Below are 20257 nucleotides of genomic sequence, written 5' to 3' on the forward strand. Positions count from 1 at the left end.
ACAGCTAAAATGCATATATAATACGCAGAGTAACAAAACTATTATCCTATTATCCATAACATTTAATACATGTCATTTTAAACTTATAACGTAATAATGTGTGGGTCCTTTGGCTTCACTTGACATTTATGGAAAAAAAACTATTTCTGGCTTTCTAAAAAAAAGTTTCCCTCTGAAAAACAGAACAGAAAGAATTAAAGGGTTTATTACAATAAATAATTTAAACAAATATATTGGGTCAATAATAGATCTTATTATAATGGTTAGACATTAAAATAAAACATGACAGATTCAGAATAAATATGCAAAGTTTGATTATATCCTAAAATTTTATAAAATACAATATATATATATATATATATATATATATATATATATATATATATTTAAATTGATAGTTGTTTACTTTAAATAAATATAATATGGCAGCTTGGCGTTGCAGTGAGTAGCACAATCGCCTCACAGCAAAAAGGCTGGGTCAGTTGGCATTTCGGTGTGGAGTTTGCATGTTCCTCCCTGTGTTGGCATGGGTTTCCTCCGGGTGCTCCAGTTTCCCCCACAAATCCAAAAACAAGCCCTGGAAGTCCAGAATGGGTGACTAAATCCTGGGCAAGCTGGACTCGATGGACTGCCCTGTGAGGCGTCTCTCAGAGGCCTTTGGCAGCCAAAACCAAGCCCAGTAAGGGTGACTGATTGCCAGGTGAGATGGACTCGAGGGACCGCTCCGGGAGGAATGAATGAACGAATGTTTGCTTACAAAACCTTTTTTTCAAACTAATATTATGTTCCCTAGTGTTGGTGATGTGCTATCAATAAATATATGAGAGGCTCTAAAGAAAATATTTGAAAAATATTTCCTAAATATTAAAATTTAAAATAAGTTTGTCTGTTTGTGTTTTATTGATGTACTTTCATGTGTTGATGCCCTATATGTATCGTCCCTTCTTTTTTCTTTTGTCTTTCAGTTTTCAGTGTACAAAACAAAAGAACAGCTCTCTATAATTAATTCTTGTCTAAAAAAATTGGGCAAAGCTTTGACATATGACAGTAATTAACATTTCTAAATGGCGGGGAGGGGGTGGCGCAGTGGGTAGCACGATCGAAAAAGGTCGCTGGTTCGAGCCTTGGCTGGGTCAGTTGGCAGTTTTGTGTGGAGTTTGCATGTTCTCCCCGTGTTTGTGTGGGTTTCTCCGGGTGCCCTGGTTTCCCCCACAAGTCCAAAGACATGCGGTACAGGTGAATTGGGTATGCTAAAATTGACCGTAGTGAATGAGTGTGTGTGGATGGTTCCAAGTGATGGGTTGCAGCTGGAAGGGCATCCTGTACGTAAAACATATGTTGGATAAGTTGCCGATTCATTCCTCTGTGGCGACCCCAGATTAATAAAGGGACTATGAATATTAAATGAATGGTTTAAATGAATGAATAATTAATTGATTTTATGTGTGGATAATATATAACTAAATGTATAAAAACAATATTAAACAATGTTATTTTTCTCATTTTAGGCTTGAACTGACTGAACATTTATGTTTATATTTTAATTATTCAGAAAATTAAGGTTTAAAATCTTTAGATATTTGTATAGAAATAATGTACTTGGAATTGCATACTGCTATACAGTTTTTTCTGTCATATATATAATGGCTCTCCTTGCCGACAGGTGGGAGTACAGCTGTTGTGTCGCTGAGAAGATCGCAGGATGTGTTCAATAATCAGTGAAGAAGTGTAGGAAGAAAAGTGCGCTTAGTAAACATTCCGCTAAAATGTTCAGCTGACGTTATATTATTATTCCTTGAGCATAAATGTAAAGCTAAACATATATTTGTAATTTGTAACGTCGTTTCTGTGGTAATGTGTTTGTGCGCATGACTTGAAATTAGCGACACACAAGCAAGAAGTCGCCAGGAGAAGTTTTAACAGTCTTCGGTCAGGAGAGGATTGTTATGTTTTTTCGTCATGACTTTTACTTTTTAAAGATTTTTAACCTACTATGGATGAAATGCCGTCACTTTCGAGTAATGACTGTAATGACCGCGTTGGTGGGAAAAAGGTGAAGAAAAAGAAAAAGAGAAGTAAAACTACAGAGCAGCATGAACTCACTGAAAGTCCACAGGAACAGACTGAGAAACGCTTTAAAAAGAAGAAGAGGAGAAACAGTATTCAGGAAACGGATAGTAATTTGCAAACAAAGAAAAGAAGAAAGCTGGATAAAGAAGGCGAGACTTCAGTGATGGATGATGATGTCTCAAAACAGCATGAAGAACAAACACAAGAGCTTCAGGGTTCAAGGGAAGGGAAGACTTCTAAAAGAAAGAAAAAGAGAGAAAAGCTGAAACAGACAAACTGTGAAGACATGGCAAAAGAACAGACTGACATCAGGTCAGAGCATGAGGAAGAGCCAAATACGAGTGACCCGCCTGATTTAATCATTACTGATAAAAAGCGCGAAAGTAAAACTCCAAAAAATAACATTGATTCAAAGCTCCTGGAAGAACTGAAAGAATTGTGCCCTAAAATGAAATTAGATTTCCGAAGCAGGAATTGTATACAAAGTATAATAAGGTATAACCTGTCAAGGTTCAAGGAGTTTCGAAAACAAGGTAAGCTACATATAATACTATAAATATATGAAATGTCAACATTAGGGGTGGGCGAAATGGGAAAAAAATATATCACGATTTTTTTCTGGGGAAATCACGATTCACGATTTTTATCCCGATTATTTTTCAAGTTGTTTTTTAAGACTATTTTGCAAATTACAAAGGTACAATACAACTAAACTAATGTCCCCACAATCAAATATCGTGTTATCGCACATCCCTAGTTAACATCTTGAATTGGATCAAAAATGCTTTTCAAAATTGTCTTAAGACAAGAATGGGTGTTCAGTAGTTTAAGACAACTTTGATAACAGAGTAGTGAGGATCCACTAAATGTGCATGAGTGTCAACAATCATCAACTCAACAAAAATATAAACACAACACTTGTTTTTGTGTTTTTCATGATTGAACTCAGAAATTTAAAAGCTTTTTTTTATGCACACACAGTTTGTCAATTATTTTTCCCACATTTGTGTAAACACTGTGTGAAATCTTTGCAATTTCAGCAAGATACCAACACACACTGTACGAATCTGTGCTCGCACTAGATGGTTTGTGTCCTCACCAGTGGTGAAAAGAGTAATGAGAAATCATTCAAGTAAACGTACCATTACTTGCCCAAAAATGTAGTGCAAGTAGAGTAAAAGTATCTGTTGTAAATATTAATTAGACCTTTCAAAAGTACTCAAGAGTACAGAGTAGTGAGTATTATGCTGAGAAAAGCTGATGCCTTTACATGTCATTTGTGGATGTCTGTAAACGTAACATTCTGTAGTGCATTTATTTATTGTCCAGCAGGCACACAGCGTCATAAAACGTTAATATTAGGTTAGATTTTGGCTGATGAGAGGTGACCAAAATTCAATGTCTTGCCAGCATCTAAATACATTGTTATTTTGATGTCCAATTATGACGTCAAATGATGTTGATATTAGGTTGTTAGAAAGTGAGCAAAATCCAACGTCAAGTCAACATCTTAAACCAACTTCATATTGACGTCAGATACGCTTGTTATAGGGCTGCACGATATATCGTTTTAGCATCGAAATCGCGATGTGCGCATCCGCGATAGTCACATCGCAGGAGGGTGCGATGCAAAGCAAAAAAAAAAAAAAAAAAAAATCTATATATATATTATGGGTGAAGCCGAACCGGAATACGGTATTCGGAAAAGCACGAATAGCGTGTTTTTACGAATACTTATTTTAAACAATACTTGATAAATTATTTGTATTTGGGAACAAGAAAAACATTATATCAAAAAGCTGCGTTTCCTCATGAGACCGCAGTGCATGCCCGCGTGAGTGAGTAAGTGAGTGAGACGTTCAGGAGTCGGTGGGCGGGGTGGGGCCGGGGTAAGGAGACTGAGCAAGCTGCTTCTCTATACAGCAACAGAGAAGGCTTGGCAGAGCGAAAAATACTTTTCTGCATTACTATTTTTGTTTATTTTATCATACTAAAATAACACGTGACAGTTCACTCAAAAGTGAAAGTTCTTTCTGTTATTAATTACTAACACTCCCGTCATTCCTACTACTTTCAGAACATACATTTTGATATTTTACCATATGAAAATGCAATGCAGTTATGAAAATTGAGAAATTAAAGCAATACAGAGATCTGGTCCCCGCGTCAGGTCAGGGTGCACCTGTAACCTTAAAAACGCAGACGCGGCAGAGGCGCACTAAACTCACACGGAAAAGAACTGGGCATTCAATTCATGTTTTCGTTAAACAATTCTTTAAATACAGCTCTTTTGATCTCTAAAGGGGAAAAAAGCTAAAGAAATTTGTCGTTAAATTAATTTTAGCAAAGACGCAACTGCCTGTCATTTTCACATTCGTTTTTCAGTTAGGGATTTGGTCTATTAGAGTAACCTAATAAAATTGTTTTGTTGGACACTGTAGTCTACACAATAATCAATATTATAATTTATTATATAAATTAGCTATTATTAAAACTAAACTATACAATTGATAAAACAAAACCCTTTTTAATGTTTGCTTTCATTTTGACACCGCTAACAGTTGTAATAAGAAACATCACATTATGCAGAAGCAGTCTTTTGAGTTTAAAGATGATCAGCCTGCCAAGTCAAGTTTACAGTGTCATAAATGAAAGCATGGGTAGCATGGGTAAAGGGGATTTGCCCAGCACACAACCTCATGCGCTGCAGGTAAGCTGAATGATAATCTTTAAAAAATATATAGGGTATGCAATACAAAACTTTAAACATTTATTTATTTTTTTAATGAAAAGAAAAGAAATCAGGAAAGGAAAATATAATTTAAACCACTGGTCTGGCGCTGATACTTTATTGTTTGTATCCAGAAGAAGGGGAAAAAAGCAGATGAAAACCTGGCTGAGGAGACGGCGATAACATATCAGTTCTTCAGCAAAGATCACGACATCATTGTGATGGGTTTATCATACAACGCAGTTCGTGTTTATAAGCATTAATATTAACTAGTATTAATTCTCTCTCTAGATTTAGTTTTCGGGCTTGTTCTTGTCGGCGCAATATAGCCTCGGCTTATTGCACGTACGAATCCGATTGTGAAGAAATATCAAGCGCTGGCATTTTTTATTGCATCCTTTTCGCTAGTTATTCATTTTTTTTTTTTTTTTAGTGGTGCGAACATTATTTACTGGCAAACATGTTCCATGACCTCGTACATCAACAAATAATGTAGCCTACTTAAGTTAATTTACCTTTTATGTAAAAATTACGGAATAACTTAATTAAATATTAATAAATAAAATATCCGTATAAAAGTACATGTTTATTTTTGAACTTTCGTTAATAAAACAACACAAAACTGTTTATAAATATTGTAGTTAAATATTAAATTACTTTAACTGCTTGAAACCGTATAATAATAACAATTAAACGTTAAATTTTTAAGAACTTAACAAATAGTCTAAATGGCACTTTACTAATAAGTGTAATAATAATATAAATATTAATAATTATAAGTAAAAAGAAAATATTAACCTAGTAACAATATAAGTCAGATGTTAAAAAACAGCGTAGTTTCTCTCCACCTTTTGTAGTCATATTTTAAATTATTTGCTAGAAAAACTAACATGTTGACTTTGTCCGGTTTAAGTGAAGAATGGGGTTATAATGTTTCCAGCAATACACTGTCAGACGGTGTGCTTGTAGCGAAAATGCACAGACAGGGTACTTTTTCACAACCATGCGAGAGAGGGCTTCTCCTTCTGTTCCGCCGCCCGCATTTCTCGCGACGCAGGTTTCTCTACTCTGCGGAGCGGCGCGTTCTTAAGTAGTTACCAAATATGTTGCTCCATTTCTCGTCAATGTCTTCCATTTATCACTTTCTCTTTTGTATCTGGCCATTTTTGCAAATGCCTCTGCCATGCCTGGCTGAGCTGGGCTTCTGCGTTTAGAAGACAGGAGTTGATTAAGCCTACATGGCTTTTTTCCCTTGCCGTCAATCGCCACTATCTTGCATGGTTCGGGACCCGTGGATCTGCGTATCGATGGATTTGCTCCTCAGTGTTTGGACTCTCAGCAGTGAATATTAAAACACACTTTACTTAAAACCCCCATACAAAAAGCTTAATCCAAATTGATTCGTTCACCTTTCTCAGTCGGCACATATCCAAAATGTTCCCAGATGTAAGAGTTCGTTTTCTAACAAGGTTCATGGTTGAACTTGAACTTGCTGAATCGCGCCTAATGTTATATTCTAACAGATATGTAATACTTGGCAACAACAGTAATTTGTGTTTTAATGTGCGTGACGTCACGTACTACGGCCGTGACGCGGTTGTCATGGTGACCGTCACAGCCCTAGTTTTAAGTATATATATATATATATATATATATATATATATATATATATATATATATAATATCGCAATATATATCGCAGGGGAAAAAAATATCGCAATGTCAATTTTTTCCAATATCGTGCAGCCCTAGCTTGTTAAGTGGTGACGTATGTAATACTGTTTCCGGGTCCAAGCCGCCATTCATTTAAGTGGAGAAATCATTCGTTTATGATCACGTTTTATTCCTATCACACATTAAAGTTAATTTAATATAAAATCATAGTGTACGCAACAAGCTCTGGGCTTGCTGCATAACAAATACCAAAAATTTAACAATTTATAAAAAAATCACTTTCTGGCCATCGGATATTAGGCATGGACGTATATATTGCGATCGTGATTTTCGAAAGTATTCAATCGCTTCGTAAACGTTTATTATTAACATTTCATGAGTCTCCCCATTCAGTTGAATAGAGCGCTTGGACCCGGAAGCCACTTCGCGTGACGTCACATTTAACAAGTGGATACTGACATTTATTCGTCAAGTATGGCAACCAAAATCCAACATCAGGTAGACGTCATAGCGGTAACATCCACACAACCTCAAGCTGTAACATCATTGGACATTGATGGACGTTGGACATTGACGTTGTCCTGATGTTGAGTTTCGACGTCAACCTGATTTTCATTTTTCAAAATAAGGCAACCTCTATGATGTTAGGGTACAACGTCAATCTGACGTCATGTTGACGTCTTGTGTCTGCTGGGTGTTTAAGGCCATTTCATTCCTCATACAGTAAACAGCCGTCATCTTCTCATCAGTGACATGCATCTAAACAGTCTCTGGGTCCATGTGTGTAAAGATTTTGCACATCTTCTTGGGCACTTTTAAAGCTTCCAAATAGTTTGCTTCAATTATAAAGTGCTCGGGTCTTGAGGTAATTCATTATGGTGCAATTCACCTTCTATATGTGATTTGAATGGACAGAAATCACAGGACTGATTTTTCTAATCCCCATAGACGGGAGAAAAAAATGTGAAAAATAAAATTTCAATGTATTATCTTGGTCACATCTGTATCAAGGCACGTATAGACATGATTTGGCTACATGCAATAAAATTACTAAAAGCTGCTGCGCAATCATCAGTGTTTGATAGCTCAATTAGATAAGTCATAGGTTGACTTCTTTGCGTCTCTTTTCCTAGCAGGTTCGAATCCCATGTACGAGTTTTGTGTATGTAGCCTGATTTTTTAAATTCTGTTTAAAATAAAAAGAGGGGAAGACTGCGATTTATAATGTAGGCTATTTAGCAGGACGTCGTTGTCATTTAGAGCTATTCTGAGAAAATATCAGCTCGTCGACTTTGTAGACACAGGATAACACAAGTCAACGGGACTCTATTATATTCTGATTGCATAATATTCTAATATTCGGTTGCATAATATTATATATGAAATATATATTAGATATATTAGACATAATATGTTGCATAGTAATATCGTCATTGTATTCATTTTTTTTTGGTAAAATCTTTATTTATGTTACATGTGTGAGCATGGGTCACGAGTTAACACGACTTCTAAGACACAGGTGCACATGAGTCTACAACTAAGAAAAAACATGGTTTGAGCAACTGATGAAGCATCGTTTAGTCATTGAGCTATTCTATCAGCGGGAGCGTTTGTAGAAACATGTTAACGCGAGTACATGTAAATAAACAACATGTAAACATGTTAACATCGATGGAGACATGTCAACACGGGTCCACAACCACAGCAAAGCATGTTTTGACTGACAAAGATATTAAATCAGATCACTTTGTGTGTAGTTCTGAGTAGCTCAGTTAGATAAATTGATTGATGCGTGTGCTGAACCTTTTCACTAAACGGGTTCGAATCCTGTTGAAGACGTAAATTCTTTTTTTTTTTTTGGATTAATTTTGGTTATATACTGTATACACTGACACCAAGTAATAAAAATCTTTATTTGGTGTGGACATGTTTTGTTGCTGTTAAAAAGTGACAAATCTGCCAATCTGCAAACGTGAATAGCTTACATCTGGAAAGGGACACCAGTTAACACGGTCACCAGTTAAACCGTAACACCGGATCTCTATTTGCAGAAGAGAAAAGCTCTCGGGTAAACAATGTTCCTAGACACTTAAATTATTGTTGTCGCGGCGCGTTGCGTACACTGTAATCCACACGTCAGTCCAGCTGCGCTCACACAGAGAAAATGAAAACAAAACTTGACTGCAGCAAACTATGAAAACAACACTGCACGCTTGTTTTGCCAACACAATGTGGCGTCTCTGCCGTCTAAACACTGTAACATTAATGAATATTAATGAAGTTGCTCAATAGAGCGCGCTGATTGGTTTAAACCAAGGCTTACTCATGCATTAATGCAGCACACTCGGAGACGTAATACGGTACACCCGTCTAGTCTACACGCTAAGATCTCATGGCCGTGACGCAGCTTCAAAAATTCTTTTCAAACCGGAAGTACGAATTTGCTCGAAATAATGCAAAAACTACCAGTTTTCACTTTTTAGTGAGATATATGTGTCCTAAGAGTGTTTTTAGCCGTGTGGGACACATTTACGACTTTTTTTTTTTTTTTTTTTGGTGTTTTGTGAACCTTTAATTTGTCCTTTACCAAGATAATCCATTCACCTCGCAGGTGTAGAATATCAAGATGCTGATTAGAGAGTTTGTTTGATATCATACATATTGCACGGGAGTGTCTTAAACTGGCCACAATAAAAGGCCACACTAAAGTGTGCAGTCTTATCACACAGCACAATATCACAAGTCACAGATATCATGAGTTTTGAGGGAGCGTGATGGCAGGAATGTCCACCAGAGCTGTTGCCGATGAATTAAATGTACGTTTCTGTATCATAAGCCGTCTCCAAAAGCTTTTCAGAGAATTTTGTAGCCCACAGTAATTTTTTTTTGCCCTTTTCTCTTATGTGACAGGCATCGAAATGAGAAGTGGAAGATTTTCCGCTGCAGAAAATGAAAGGTTAAGACAGAACGTAAACAAATTTATGGCTCTCACAGGAGTGACAGATGCTGTCAAGCTCTTTTTTCCCAGCCGGTACCCAAAAGAAGCAAATGAACTGAGAAAGTTGAAAAAGAAGCACAGGTTTTTTGAAAGGATTGGTGAGTGATTTGACCTCTTCTCTAGATGTTGATTGTGTCTAAGATCATCCGTTTGTAGATTTTTAACAACATGTGAGCTTTTACATTCTACATATACTAACATGAAAAGATCCTTCACCAAAAATGTAGTGCTTTGTCGTCATTTGTCATCAAATTACATATTTTTCATGCCAGAATGAACTGAAGTTTTTACATCTTGCTTAGCTAATACAATATGCAAATGAATTGATTCCTTCAACCAGGGCCAGCCCAGGCCTTCAGGGGGCCCTAAAGCTGGATTTATACTTTCGCCTGGTGCCACATCGCGCGCCTACACTGACTGCGCGTGCACCTCGCGAAACAGACGAGGCTTTTATACTTGTTGTGTTTGCCGTTGTGATATTTTTTAAAATGACAGGGGGCGGTCAAAAGAAACTGACTGTAAAATCAGAAGGATAAACACAAGTTTGCGGAATTACTTCATTTATTATTATCATTCAATAGTTGTAAACAAATTATTTTATTGTTTTTATAAATTACTTGAACAATTATAAAGATTTTAATTACCATTCAATATTTTTTTTAATCAAACTTTCATGCATTCCTTGCTTTTGTTCATATCTTGGACAGTTTTACCTATTAAAGTTGTTTAAAGTATTAATGACAACAGAACATGAGTTTCTCTACAAATATATTTTAATACGGCAAGAATAAAAGCAAAAACAAAACAACAACAAAAAACACAATTTGATTCACTGATGATAACTGATTCATTACGCATGTTATACACAACATAATTTTCACCTTGTATATACAGTTGAAGTCAGAATTATTAGCCCGCTTTTTCTAAACATGATAGTTTTAATAACTCGTTTCTAATAACTGATTTATTTCATTTTTGCCATGATGACAGTAAATAATATTTGACTAGATATTTTTCAAGACACTTCTATATAATTCTGACTTTAACTGTATTTGAGTAAATTTATTTAGGCCTAATTAATTATTAAATATTAATATTAAATATTGGCCTATTTGTAATGGTGTTTAACATAAAGTTTAATAATCTGTGTATAAAAGCTCTTTACAATTCACTTTTTTTCACCCAAATGTCGTCATGTTATATCATTATATTATCAGTATTATTTCTTTGTTAAATGGGCGGCATTTTAAAGTTCGTTAAACTGCTGAAACGCTCTTAAATAAAGAAATCTTATTTTGCTAATGTCCAATTTTTGGTCATTCGCGTTTAATGTGACCTAAATGTGGCCCCCTCTGTGCTTGAGTACCCCTGCGCTAAACTTGCAAGTGATACAGTTAAACAGACTTTGTGTCTTCAATGTGGAGCTGAATGAATGTATAATCTGTTGTTCCTTAATTTTTCATTTGCAAGCTGTGCATTGAACATTTTAGAGAAACTAAATACATTTAAAATGTTGCTTAATAAAGTTGTTCTTCTCTCTCTGTCAAAATTGAACAGCGGATGGAATTCCCAGGCTTTGTGATGATGTTTACGAACGTGGAATCAGGGTCTATGATGATAGAAACTATAAGGGACAGTAAGTAAAATATTATTTACATAGATCATATTATAGTTCTGCTCTGGATGTTCTGTGCTTAACCTCAATCATTTCCCTTTTCTCAAAAGTTTTTCTGAGGAAGAAGAAAAATTAGTGCTTAAGTATTATAAACGATATGGCGGGGACGTTCGAAAGATTTCTGACAAGACAAATCGAAGTTGGCGCAGCCTTCAGAGTCGGCTTTTAATCATAAGTAAGTCTAAATCATTGAGCTTCCTCACAATTTTCAGTTGTCAATCACAGCTTATTTTACATCTTTTTACGCTTTTATATGTTTTATAATTCTACACTTTTTATATCTTTATTAATCACACAGCTCAAAGAAAGGGACCGTGGAATTCAAAGGAGGTGCAGAGGCTTTTAAGGGCTGTGCGTGACTATGTTGTATCTGTGCTGAAGTCTGCAAACCCTAATCAAAGGAAACCAAAAAGAGTCAATAAAGAAATACTGTACAAAAAATTACCCTGGAGCAAAATTGCTGAGCAGGTGAAAACTCGATGCTGGATTACATGCAAAGCGAAATGGTGAGAGAGCACTTCTATATTGTGTTGTTGTTTTCATGCATTTTATATGATTTTTCTCTTCATATGAACATTCTTCATATCAACATTGTCCTGATTTTTCTACTTTTCCCCTGAGGATGTCTATACTTGCTGTTCGGATGTCCTCAGACGCTATATTTAAAGGCAGGTCTTTGGAGGCCAAAATCAAACTCATTAAAGCGTAAGAGATCTTGTTTTTACATGCTTGTATTGCTTGTGTTACATTTTTCTTGTTTTACATTTAATATTGTAATAATGTTGTAACACTGATCTTTTGACACAGAATGTATGAATTGCAAGTGGAGGATGCTGTGGATATTCCCTGGGAGGATCTCACAGCTGTTTTCGGGTGAGAATTATTTGCTGAGTCTTCGAGAGTATATCCTTTTTTTTCAGGCAGAATTTGTCCAATTCTCTCTCATATTCATTTAAAAAAAAAAAACACTCCACCTATTTTTGGCTCATTTTTTGGCTCAATTTCCTGTTATTCAGTTGAGTTTTTTTTTACCCATTTTTAATTTTGTTTAATACCCTTTTTAATCCATTCAGTCGATCTTCAAGCCTGGCGGGAGCACTTTTAGCTTAGCATAGCATAGATAATTGAATCACTTTAGACCAGGGGTGTCAAACTTATTTTTGCTCAGGGGCCACAAAGAGTAAAATCTGTTCACAACAAGTGGGCCGGACTGGTAAAATCATGATGATTGAGTCGTTGCACAACATATTTGAAGAGCGGAGGGGAGTGCGTGGCGACGTTTGTAAAGCTATGATGTGAAATCAGGTGGGAAGAGAGAGGAGTGTGCAACATATTTGAAGAGCGGGTTTGAGATGCGCAATTTCCGGGCGATTATCATGAGTTTGCCGGCATTCAGGGGTCTCTATGCATATGCGGGAGACTCTCGGGACCTCTGAGAGACTTGGGATGTCTGCAGAATGATATCAGGGTGTCTCATGCAGCACTGTGAAGTTGCATAGTTTATTTGACTCCTGATACCTGGCATATTTTAGCTTTCACCAGCGCAGTGACAGCCAACTTCAGGATATGATTCCAGTGCTTGTGCAAGAGTTTTCTTTTATTTATGCTCATTACAGAGAAAACCTTCTCTCAGAGGCTAATTTGTAAACCAGTTAAACTCTGTGACGTCATCGTGAGATGACGTCAGAGCGAGGTATTTTACATTGGTTCATTTTCATGTTTTTCATATGACACATGTACAAAATTATAGCTCAAATGAAAGCTCTTGCCGGTGCTCATACAGTTCTAGCATTCCTTTCACTGAATTATATTCACATAACAAACAGTTGCCGAATGAATCGCGGTGTTTCCATGGCGCAGATGTGAAAACAATACATTTATGATCAATAAGCAGCCCCAGATAGCACAGACAGCTGTCATCTCTTACCTTATGCTGTGCCCTTCAGGGCCATTCTTCTCTGTTTTTGAGGTGATGTGCGTAAGCAATCCTTTTATATGTCTGATGTGGTCCAAACACAGTGAATGATGTTTGATCAAATAAAAGAATAGTGAAATATGAAAACAATGATCGGTCCATGTGGCTTGTACAGCACCTCTCATCAGTTGGAATACAATAACTTTTGCATAGATTATGGTAGAGACATTTTTCTCTTTTCTTATGATTACAGACATGTGCAGAAACCACAAAAATTAATTACAGCACGCTAGACCCCACAGAACCTAAAAGGTACACTTTCAAATTTGAGTTTATAAAAAAAAAATTAAAAACGCCTCTTTTTGTAGGTGTTTATTATAACACAGACAACATATACAGATATTTTAAACACTTTTAATTGTGTTTTATGAAAACTCAAAGGGTTTTCTTTAAAATGATACCAAATTTTTGCATTTACACCTCTGCATGTGTATTTGGGAAGCTTTAAATTTGGGTAGGCAAAATCCAGGCGGAAATCCCAAAATAACAACAGAGTTTACCTGGATAAATTCATATGATCTCATACATACAATTTAGTACGATTTGCTTATCAACCAATGATGGTTAGGTTTAGGGGTTTGGTTGGGTGCCACGCCCCTTTTGTAAATGGTACATCTTCATACGGCTAAACTTGTATAAATTAGCCACTAAACTGACAAAACGTAAAATATTTATGTTTCCTCATGAGATCACCTTAGTGTGGTATGGAAGGGTATAGATGTGGTCTTTTTCTCTGAGAAGGCTGTCAAACTGACACTGATTCAGGCTTCTGGATCAAATAAAATTAATAGTTTGCTATTCCGCCATGCAGTGGACACAATTAGAATAGCAGTTTCCTAATTGAAAAATTGCAGGAATTGCTCAAGGGTCATACGTTTGACACCCCTACATTAGACCATTTGCATCTCGCTCAAAAATAAACAGTTTTGAAAATGTTCCTATTTAAGTAACCTATGAAAAATGAATAGTTGCTATTTTCTATGAATATATGGCTAGAAACTACACTCACCGGCCACTTTATTAGGTACACCTGTTCAACTGCTCGTTAACGCAAATTTCTAATCGTCTAATCATATGGCAGCACTCAATGCATTTAGGCATGTAGACATGGTCAAAACGATCTGCTGCAGTTCAAACCGAGCATTACAACGTGGAAGAAAGGTGGCAGTCTGAGTATTTCAGAAACTGCTGATCCACTGGGATTTTCACGCACAACCATCTCTAGCGTTTACAGATGATGGTCTAAAATAGAGAAAATATCCTGTGCGTGGCAGTTCTGTGTGCACAAATGCCTTGTTGATGCCAGAGGTCAGAGAAGGGCCAGACTGGTTCGAGCTAATAAAAATCTAACAGTTACTCAAATATCCACTCATTACAACCGAAGTATGCAGAAAAGCATCTCTGAACGCACAGTCTTGAGATGGATGGGCTACAGCAGCTACAAGAAGACCACACCGGGTGTCACTACTGTCAGCTAAAAAGAGAAAACTGAGGCTACAATTTGCACAGGCTCACAAAAATTGCACAATAGAAAATTAGAAAAACGTTGCCTGGTTTGATGAATCTCAAATTCTGCTGCGACATTCGGATGGTGGGGTCAGAATTTGGCATCAATAGCATGAAAGCATGGATCCATCCTGCCTTTTATCAATGGTTCAGGCAAAAAGCATTTTAAGCATTCTGAACAGTTGGTGAAATATGATATGGAGGATATCATGTAGAAATTGCTCAATCTGGAATAACAGATATCCTCAGCTGAGTTAAATTAAGCAGGGCATAATGGCATCTGAGCACAGTAAAGTTACATTATTCCAGTTTTCAGCAAGTAACCATAATGGTGCACCTGCATGTTCAGGCATAATAATGCAGCTGCTGGTGTAAACATGCTTGGCGTCACATCTTTGTCCTTTTTGTCTCATAGGGATGTCCTTCCATCATTTGTTCAATCAAAGTGGCACCAGCTTAAAGTCTGCTATGTGCCAGATTGGAAAAACAAGTCTTTTGCAGGTTGGTGTTTTCTTTTATAGATGGACCACTGCTTTCTTTTGTTTCCTGTAGTATACTCTATAGACCAGGGGTCACCAATCCTGGTTCTGGAGGGCCGGTGTCCCTGCAGGGTTTTGCTCCAACTTGCCTTAACACACCTGCCTGGATGTTTCAAGTATACCTAGTAAGACCTTGATTAGCTTGTTCAGGTGTGTTTGATTAGGGTTGGAGCTAAAATCTGCTGGACACCAGCACTCCAGCAACAAGTTTGGTGACCACTGCTATAGACCAATTACCATGTTTGTAAACATTCAATATGCGAACGAAGGAAGGTGGCAGAAAAAAAACGAGCGCTAGCATTTACAGCGAGAGAATGACATGCGATGAGGTACAGAGGTTTTTGTTGTCTTAGAAATAGAATATATTTATTACATATTATATATATATATATATATATATATATATATATATATATATATATATATATATATATATATATATATATTTTTTTTTTTTTTTTTTTTTTTTTTTTTTACATAATGCTTTCAGCGTATTATAACAAGCTTGTCACCCAGTGATGAGCACAGTTATTCTGCAAAATTACCGTTAAAGTGAGCGCTGTTCGTCTGACAGGTCTATTTGCGATAGCACCCTCCTAATGAATAAGGGTGTCACGATCCTCCAAATCCTCGATTCGATTACATTTTCGATTCTAAAGGCACGATTCGATTCAATTTTTGATTATGAATAATTAATTAATGACCAATTATTTATTTGTAGCCTACCGTTTAAACTACCTGCATGGTCTTTGTTTTACCCATAAACAAATCATACAGTAAATGAATAAAGGCAAGATACACACATAATTACCACCTGTCAATCACTTTTTCTGCGGGACTCGTGAATAGGCAGTGATCTGTGTCAATATAATGGCGTCGGTAAAAAAGACGCACAGCCAACAGTATCTGAGGTGTTCGCTAAAATGACTAAGTACAAGTGAGTGAAAGATTGAAGCCGTCTACTGATCCTCTGACTGCCTGGACCTGCTCTCTCGAGCGCATGATTGTGTGTGCGTCTGTGTCTGTGTGGTCACGTGATGTGCATTTTCAGAGGTAGAGAGGAAGGAGGGCTGCTCAGAAATGCTACACGCCACTGTGGATGTAAAATCGTTGTCGTTCAAAAATGCCATTTAAAAACAAAAAGAAAAAACAAAAACAAAAACCTAGCTGCGCCGGCAGCTAGCTCTCTGCAACTCTCACATGGTCACCCACTGAAGCTAAGCAGGGCTGCGCCCGGTCAGTACCTGGATGGGAGACCACATGGGAAAACTAGGTTGCTGCCGGAAGTGGTGTTAGTGAGGCCAGCAGGGGGCGCCCAACCTGTGGTCTGTGTGGGTCCTAATGCCCCAGTATAGTGACGGGGATGCTATACTGCTCAGTGAGTGCCGTCTTTCGGATGAGACGTTAAACCGAGGTCCCGACTCTCTGTGGTCGTTAAAAATCCCAGGATGTCCTTCGAAAAGAGTAGGGGTTTAACCCCGGCATCCAGGCCAAATCTGCCCACTGGCCTTTGTCCATCATGGCCTCCTAACCATCCCCATATTCCAATTGGCTTCATCGCTGTCTCCTCTCCACCAATCAGCTGGTGTGTGGTGTGCGGTCTGGCGCAAAATGGCTGCCGTCGCGTCATCCTGGTGGATGCTGCACACTGGTGGTGGATAAGGAGATTCCCCCCATTGTGTGTAAAGCACTTTGAGTGCCCAGAAAAGCGCTATATAAATGTAAGGAATTATTATTATTATTATTATTAAAAACAGTGTAAACAGGGCCTGAGTGTGTACTTTTCAACGGGGGCGGGCAGGGGATCGCTATGCCGGTGTTGTCTATCGGACTAACCGTACGTAATACGTACATAGCAGAGCTTGCAAAACTGTGTTTTTTTTTGTCGACAACGCGAACGTTGTCAACATAACTCACTGGAAATCCAAAATGCTTACACACCGGCGACTTCATTGAAAGAGGAGAGGGTTTAAGTTCTGTCGACGGGTCTCCTGCTTCTGCAGTTTAACAAGCACTTCAACAAGCCTGTTATTTTCCCGCTTGGCAAGCCAAGCTGACGTGACATGGGGGCGTGGCAGCATCGACGATTCTATTTTTTGATTCGATAAACGAAATTGAGCATAAATTTCGATCGATTGACCTTGTTGCCTGGTAATCATCAACAAGCAAAACTACTGCATTCTGACAGCGAACTACACCTGTACGGCAGGTTATGTGAACTTACACATAAAGGTAAAGTTGGTTTTATATTCGCACATTTGGATTCTCTCCTTAATAAAATAATTTCATAAAAGTGTTATTTGCAAACTCTAACACCTTTACATTTCTTAGCATTCAGTGTCCGCAGTTAAATTAACCATATGTAACAGTTTTTGCTAAAATAATTTCTGCAATCTAAAACGAGTAACGTGTATGATTCAGCATTGTGTGAACTGATATAACATGAGAACTGAGAGTCCAGCATTTCTAATTAGGTCGTCACTTCATTCAGCTCCCTTTTAGCCAAAGACGTCTGCAGTTGGCTGTAAAGCAGTGTGGTGTATGGTAAAAGTCACGTTTTTGAATTTGGCATCCTACCGCACAACACCACATTTTTACTTTTGCAGCCTGTCTTTTTTTTTTTTTTGCAACCGGGGACCCGTGTGACGTCATGTGTGACGTAGGTTGGTAATTGGTCTATAGATGGACATTCAAGTAGCAAAAAGTCTAATCAAATAGTTGGTTTAGAGACTCAACATAGTTTTGTAAACAAGTGCAAATCTCAGGAGACTTGCCAACATGTCTGGTGTACAATCATTTAAAAAATCTACTCTAGTTTAAATTGCCTGCTTATATTCTACGTCTGTGATGTTTTCTTTCAGACATTGTTGACTTTCTCTATGAGAATGTTTTGCCAGGCCTGGTGAAAGACTGCGAAGACCTTGATGATGATGAACTAAAGGTTGACCAGATGAACAGTTTCCGGCTAGCAGATATTTTTCAGGACATTAACGAGGATGAATGCTGTGACAGTGATGAAGAAACTGGCCAGCAGGAGAAAAGCAGCTCTGCTTAATCAGTTGCAGTCAGTGGAAATATTTGAATGTTTTAAAGAAGAGACGTGTTCAGGTTGTACATAGTTGCCTTTTTATCCTTGTGTTTTTTAATGAATCGGGCAGGAAGTAAACTGCAGTTTTATTGCATTTTAAATGTATTCTGGATATGAAATATGATTCATTTTGTTTGTTAAACAATTGTTTTTACATTCTTAACTACATGGAAACTCACAAGGAATGATCCTTTCCTGTAAGAGCATGCAAACTAAAGAGTCTTGGAGGATGGCTGTCCAATTTGTTCTTGAGCCTTTCAGAGATGTGATCTTCTAAGAACACGTTTTAACACAGGGCTATGTTGTTTTATATTTGTTTTTTTCTTTATTAAAAAAAATTTTCATTTGAAAACTGCAAGAAGTGTTTACTTGAGTTATCAATAATTAATATTTAACCCTCTACCGCATGGTGTTGCCATATGGCAGCATGGCACTTATGTTCATTTCCCTGCCACTGTTTCTTTAAGACCAACATTTCAATATCTTTTGTTGAAAAGAGAAGACCTTAGCGTAGCCAATGATGTGCTTTGGTTAGGTCACATGACATGCAGTGTTTTTCTGTGACATGATTTCTGACAGACTGGCGTTTATTGTGAGTAACTGCTGGAAGCTAATGTAAATGTCAAGGATCAAATTATGTCAGATCCACAAATAAATCTGAAACATCACCTTCAGTAAGTTATGATGACATATTCACAACTCAACATTTTTTGTTTAAATTAGTTTTTTGTAAATCGGTCATATGTATGTGCTGCCAAATGGCAACACTGTGCAATAGTGGAACATGCAATATTGCAATGGGTTAGCTAGCTAGCAAGGTCAGCTGTGAACATTTAAGTTGTAACAATAACAACATGAAAGCTAGTAACATAATGCTGATTAGTTGTGTATTAGCGAGCACCACCATTTTCTATGGTAAGTGAAACAAGAATAGGACAGAACTGGCTCTTAAGTTCCTGCAGATGAAAGTGAGGATGAGATGGGTTTTAGTGACCATGAGAATGATGTAGACTGGCAAAAGCCAGTTGGACTGTTGGACATTGTTGCCATATGACAACATTTCATAAAGTACCTTAATTAAAATGAATTTTTTCCAATTTTTTTTTACAACACTTTAAGACATTTTAAGAAAAGAAAAACATTCAGTCAATATATTTTTTTATAGATATATCATAATTTCGGTAAAGGGTTACATTTGTTTGATGTTCTGAAACATTAAAGTGTCACAAACATGAAAAAATAAATAAATCAGTAAGGGGCAAACACTTTTTCACACCACTTGTGATGATGAGGAATATAATAATACTTAGACATTAAGATTAAACTAAACATGCAATGCATGATTATATATTACAATTGCATAAAACAAAGTAGATTCACAAAAACATTTGACTTTAAATAAGTTTGTAGAATAACTAGCTGAAAATGCAGTGTAGTGTGACTTGATGGAATCAAATAAATGAAAATTAATCATCAAATAATATTTAAGACCCAATTATAGTGTTGATTTCTCCGCAGTATACATTAAATTATTATACAAGAAACTGCATACACTGTAAAAAATGTTCAGTTCCACACAATCGCTTTGTGTTGGGGCAACATGAAGGAATTAAGTGAGCATACAACAAATCAGTTGTCTTCCCAAAAGGGCAGCACAGTGGCTCAGTGGGTAGCATGTTTGCCTCACAGCAAGAAGGTTGCTGGTTCAAGCCTCTGCTGGGTGGAGTTTGCATGTTCTCTGGTTTCCCCCACAACACGAGTCGAAAACATGCGGTGTAGGTGAATTGGGTTGGCTAAATTGTCCGTAGTGTGTGTGTGTGTGAATGAGTGTGTATGGATATTTCCCAGTGATGCTGCTGGAAGGGCATCCGCAGTGGAAATCATATGCTGGATAAGTTGGTGGTTCATTTTACTGTGGCAACCCCTGATTAATAAAGTGACTAAATCGAAAAGAAAATGAATGTATAAATAAAACTGTTAAAAACACTAAGTGTTTTTCTT

At 37.1% G+C, this 20257-nt stretch overlaps 2 protein-coding genes across 7 annotated transcripts in view; one reads left to right on the forward strand and one right to left on the reverse strand.

Moving 5' to 3' along the window:
- The window catches only part of cntrl (centriolin), a 548241-nt gene that overhangs the window by 412034 nt on the left and 115950 nt on the right, over nucleotides 1-20257 (reverse strand). The gene's annotated exons all lie outside the window — the stretch shown is intronic.
- On the forward strand, nucleotides 1718-18614 carry ttf1.4 (transcription termination factor 1, tandem duplicate 4). 6 transcript variants are annotated; one of them, XR_011015621.1, is made up of 10 exons: nucleotides 1718-2603; nucleotides 9386-9571; nucleotides 11031-11109; nucleotides 11199-11323; nucleotides 11447-11654; nucleotides 11770-11853; nucleotides 11956-12021; nucleotides 13317-13375; nucleotides 15045-15130; nucleotides 18030-18614. XR_011015621.1 is itself a non-coding variant. In XM_017356379.3 (9 exons), exons 1-9 carry the CDS (start codon nucleotides 1994-1996, stop codon nucleotides 18221-18223), a joined length of 1638 nt encoding a protein of 545 aa, XP_017211868.1. In that variant the 5' UTR covers nucleotides 1718-1993; the 3' UTR covers nucleotides 18224-18614. The 6 variants fall into 6 exon arrangements, 2 of the variants coding, with proteins under 2 accessions (XP_017211868.1, XP_017211869.1); XR_012406459.1 differs by having other exon boundaries at nucleotides 11802-11853; XR_012406458.1 differs by lacking the exon at nucleotides 13317-13375 and having other exon boundaries at nucleotides 11802-11853.

The sequence above is a fragment of the Danio rerio genome, chromosome 5 (assembly GCF_049306965.1).
Source record: "Danio rerio strain Tuebingen ecotype United States chromosome 5, GRCz12tu, whole genome shotgun sequence".
NCBI classification, from domain to species: Eukaryota; Metazoa; Chordata; class Actinopteri; order Cypriniformes; family Danionidae; genus Danio; species Danio rerio.

Bases quoted from the DNA above. Each gene is read 5' to 3' on its own strand.
- ttf1.4 (XM_017356379.3), top strand. From the start codon at position 1,994: ATGGATGAAATGCCGTCACTTTCGAGTAATGACTGTAATGACCGCGTT. The intron at 9,572-11,030 runs GTGAGTGATTTG...AAAATTGAACAG, and splicing joins CAGGTTTTTTGAAAGGATTG to CGGATGGAATTCCCAGGCTT. The intron at 11,110-11,198 runs GTAAGTAAAATA...TTTTCTCAAAAG, and splicing joins GATAGAAACTATAAGGGACA to TTTTTCTGAGGAAGAAGAAA.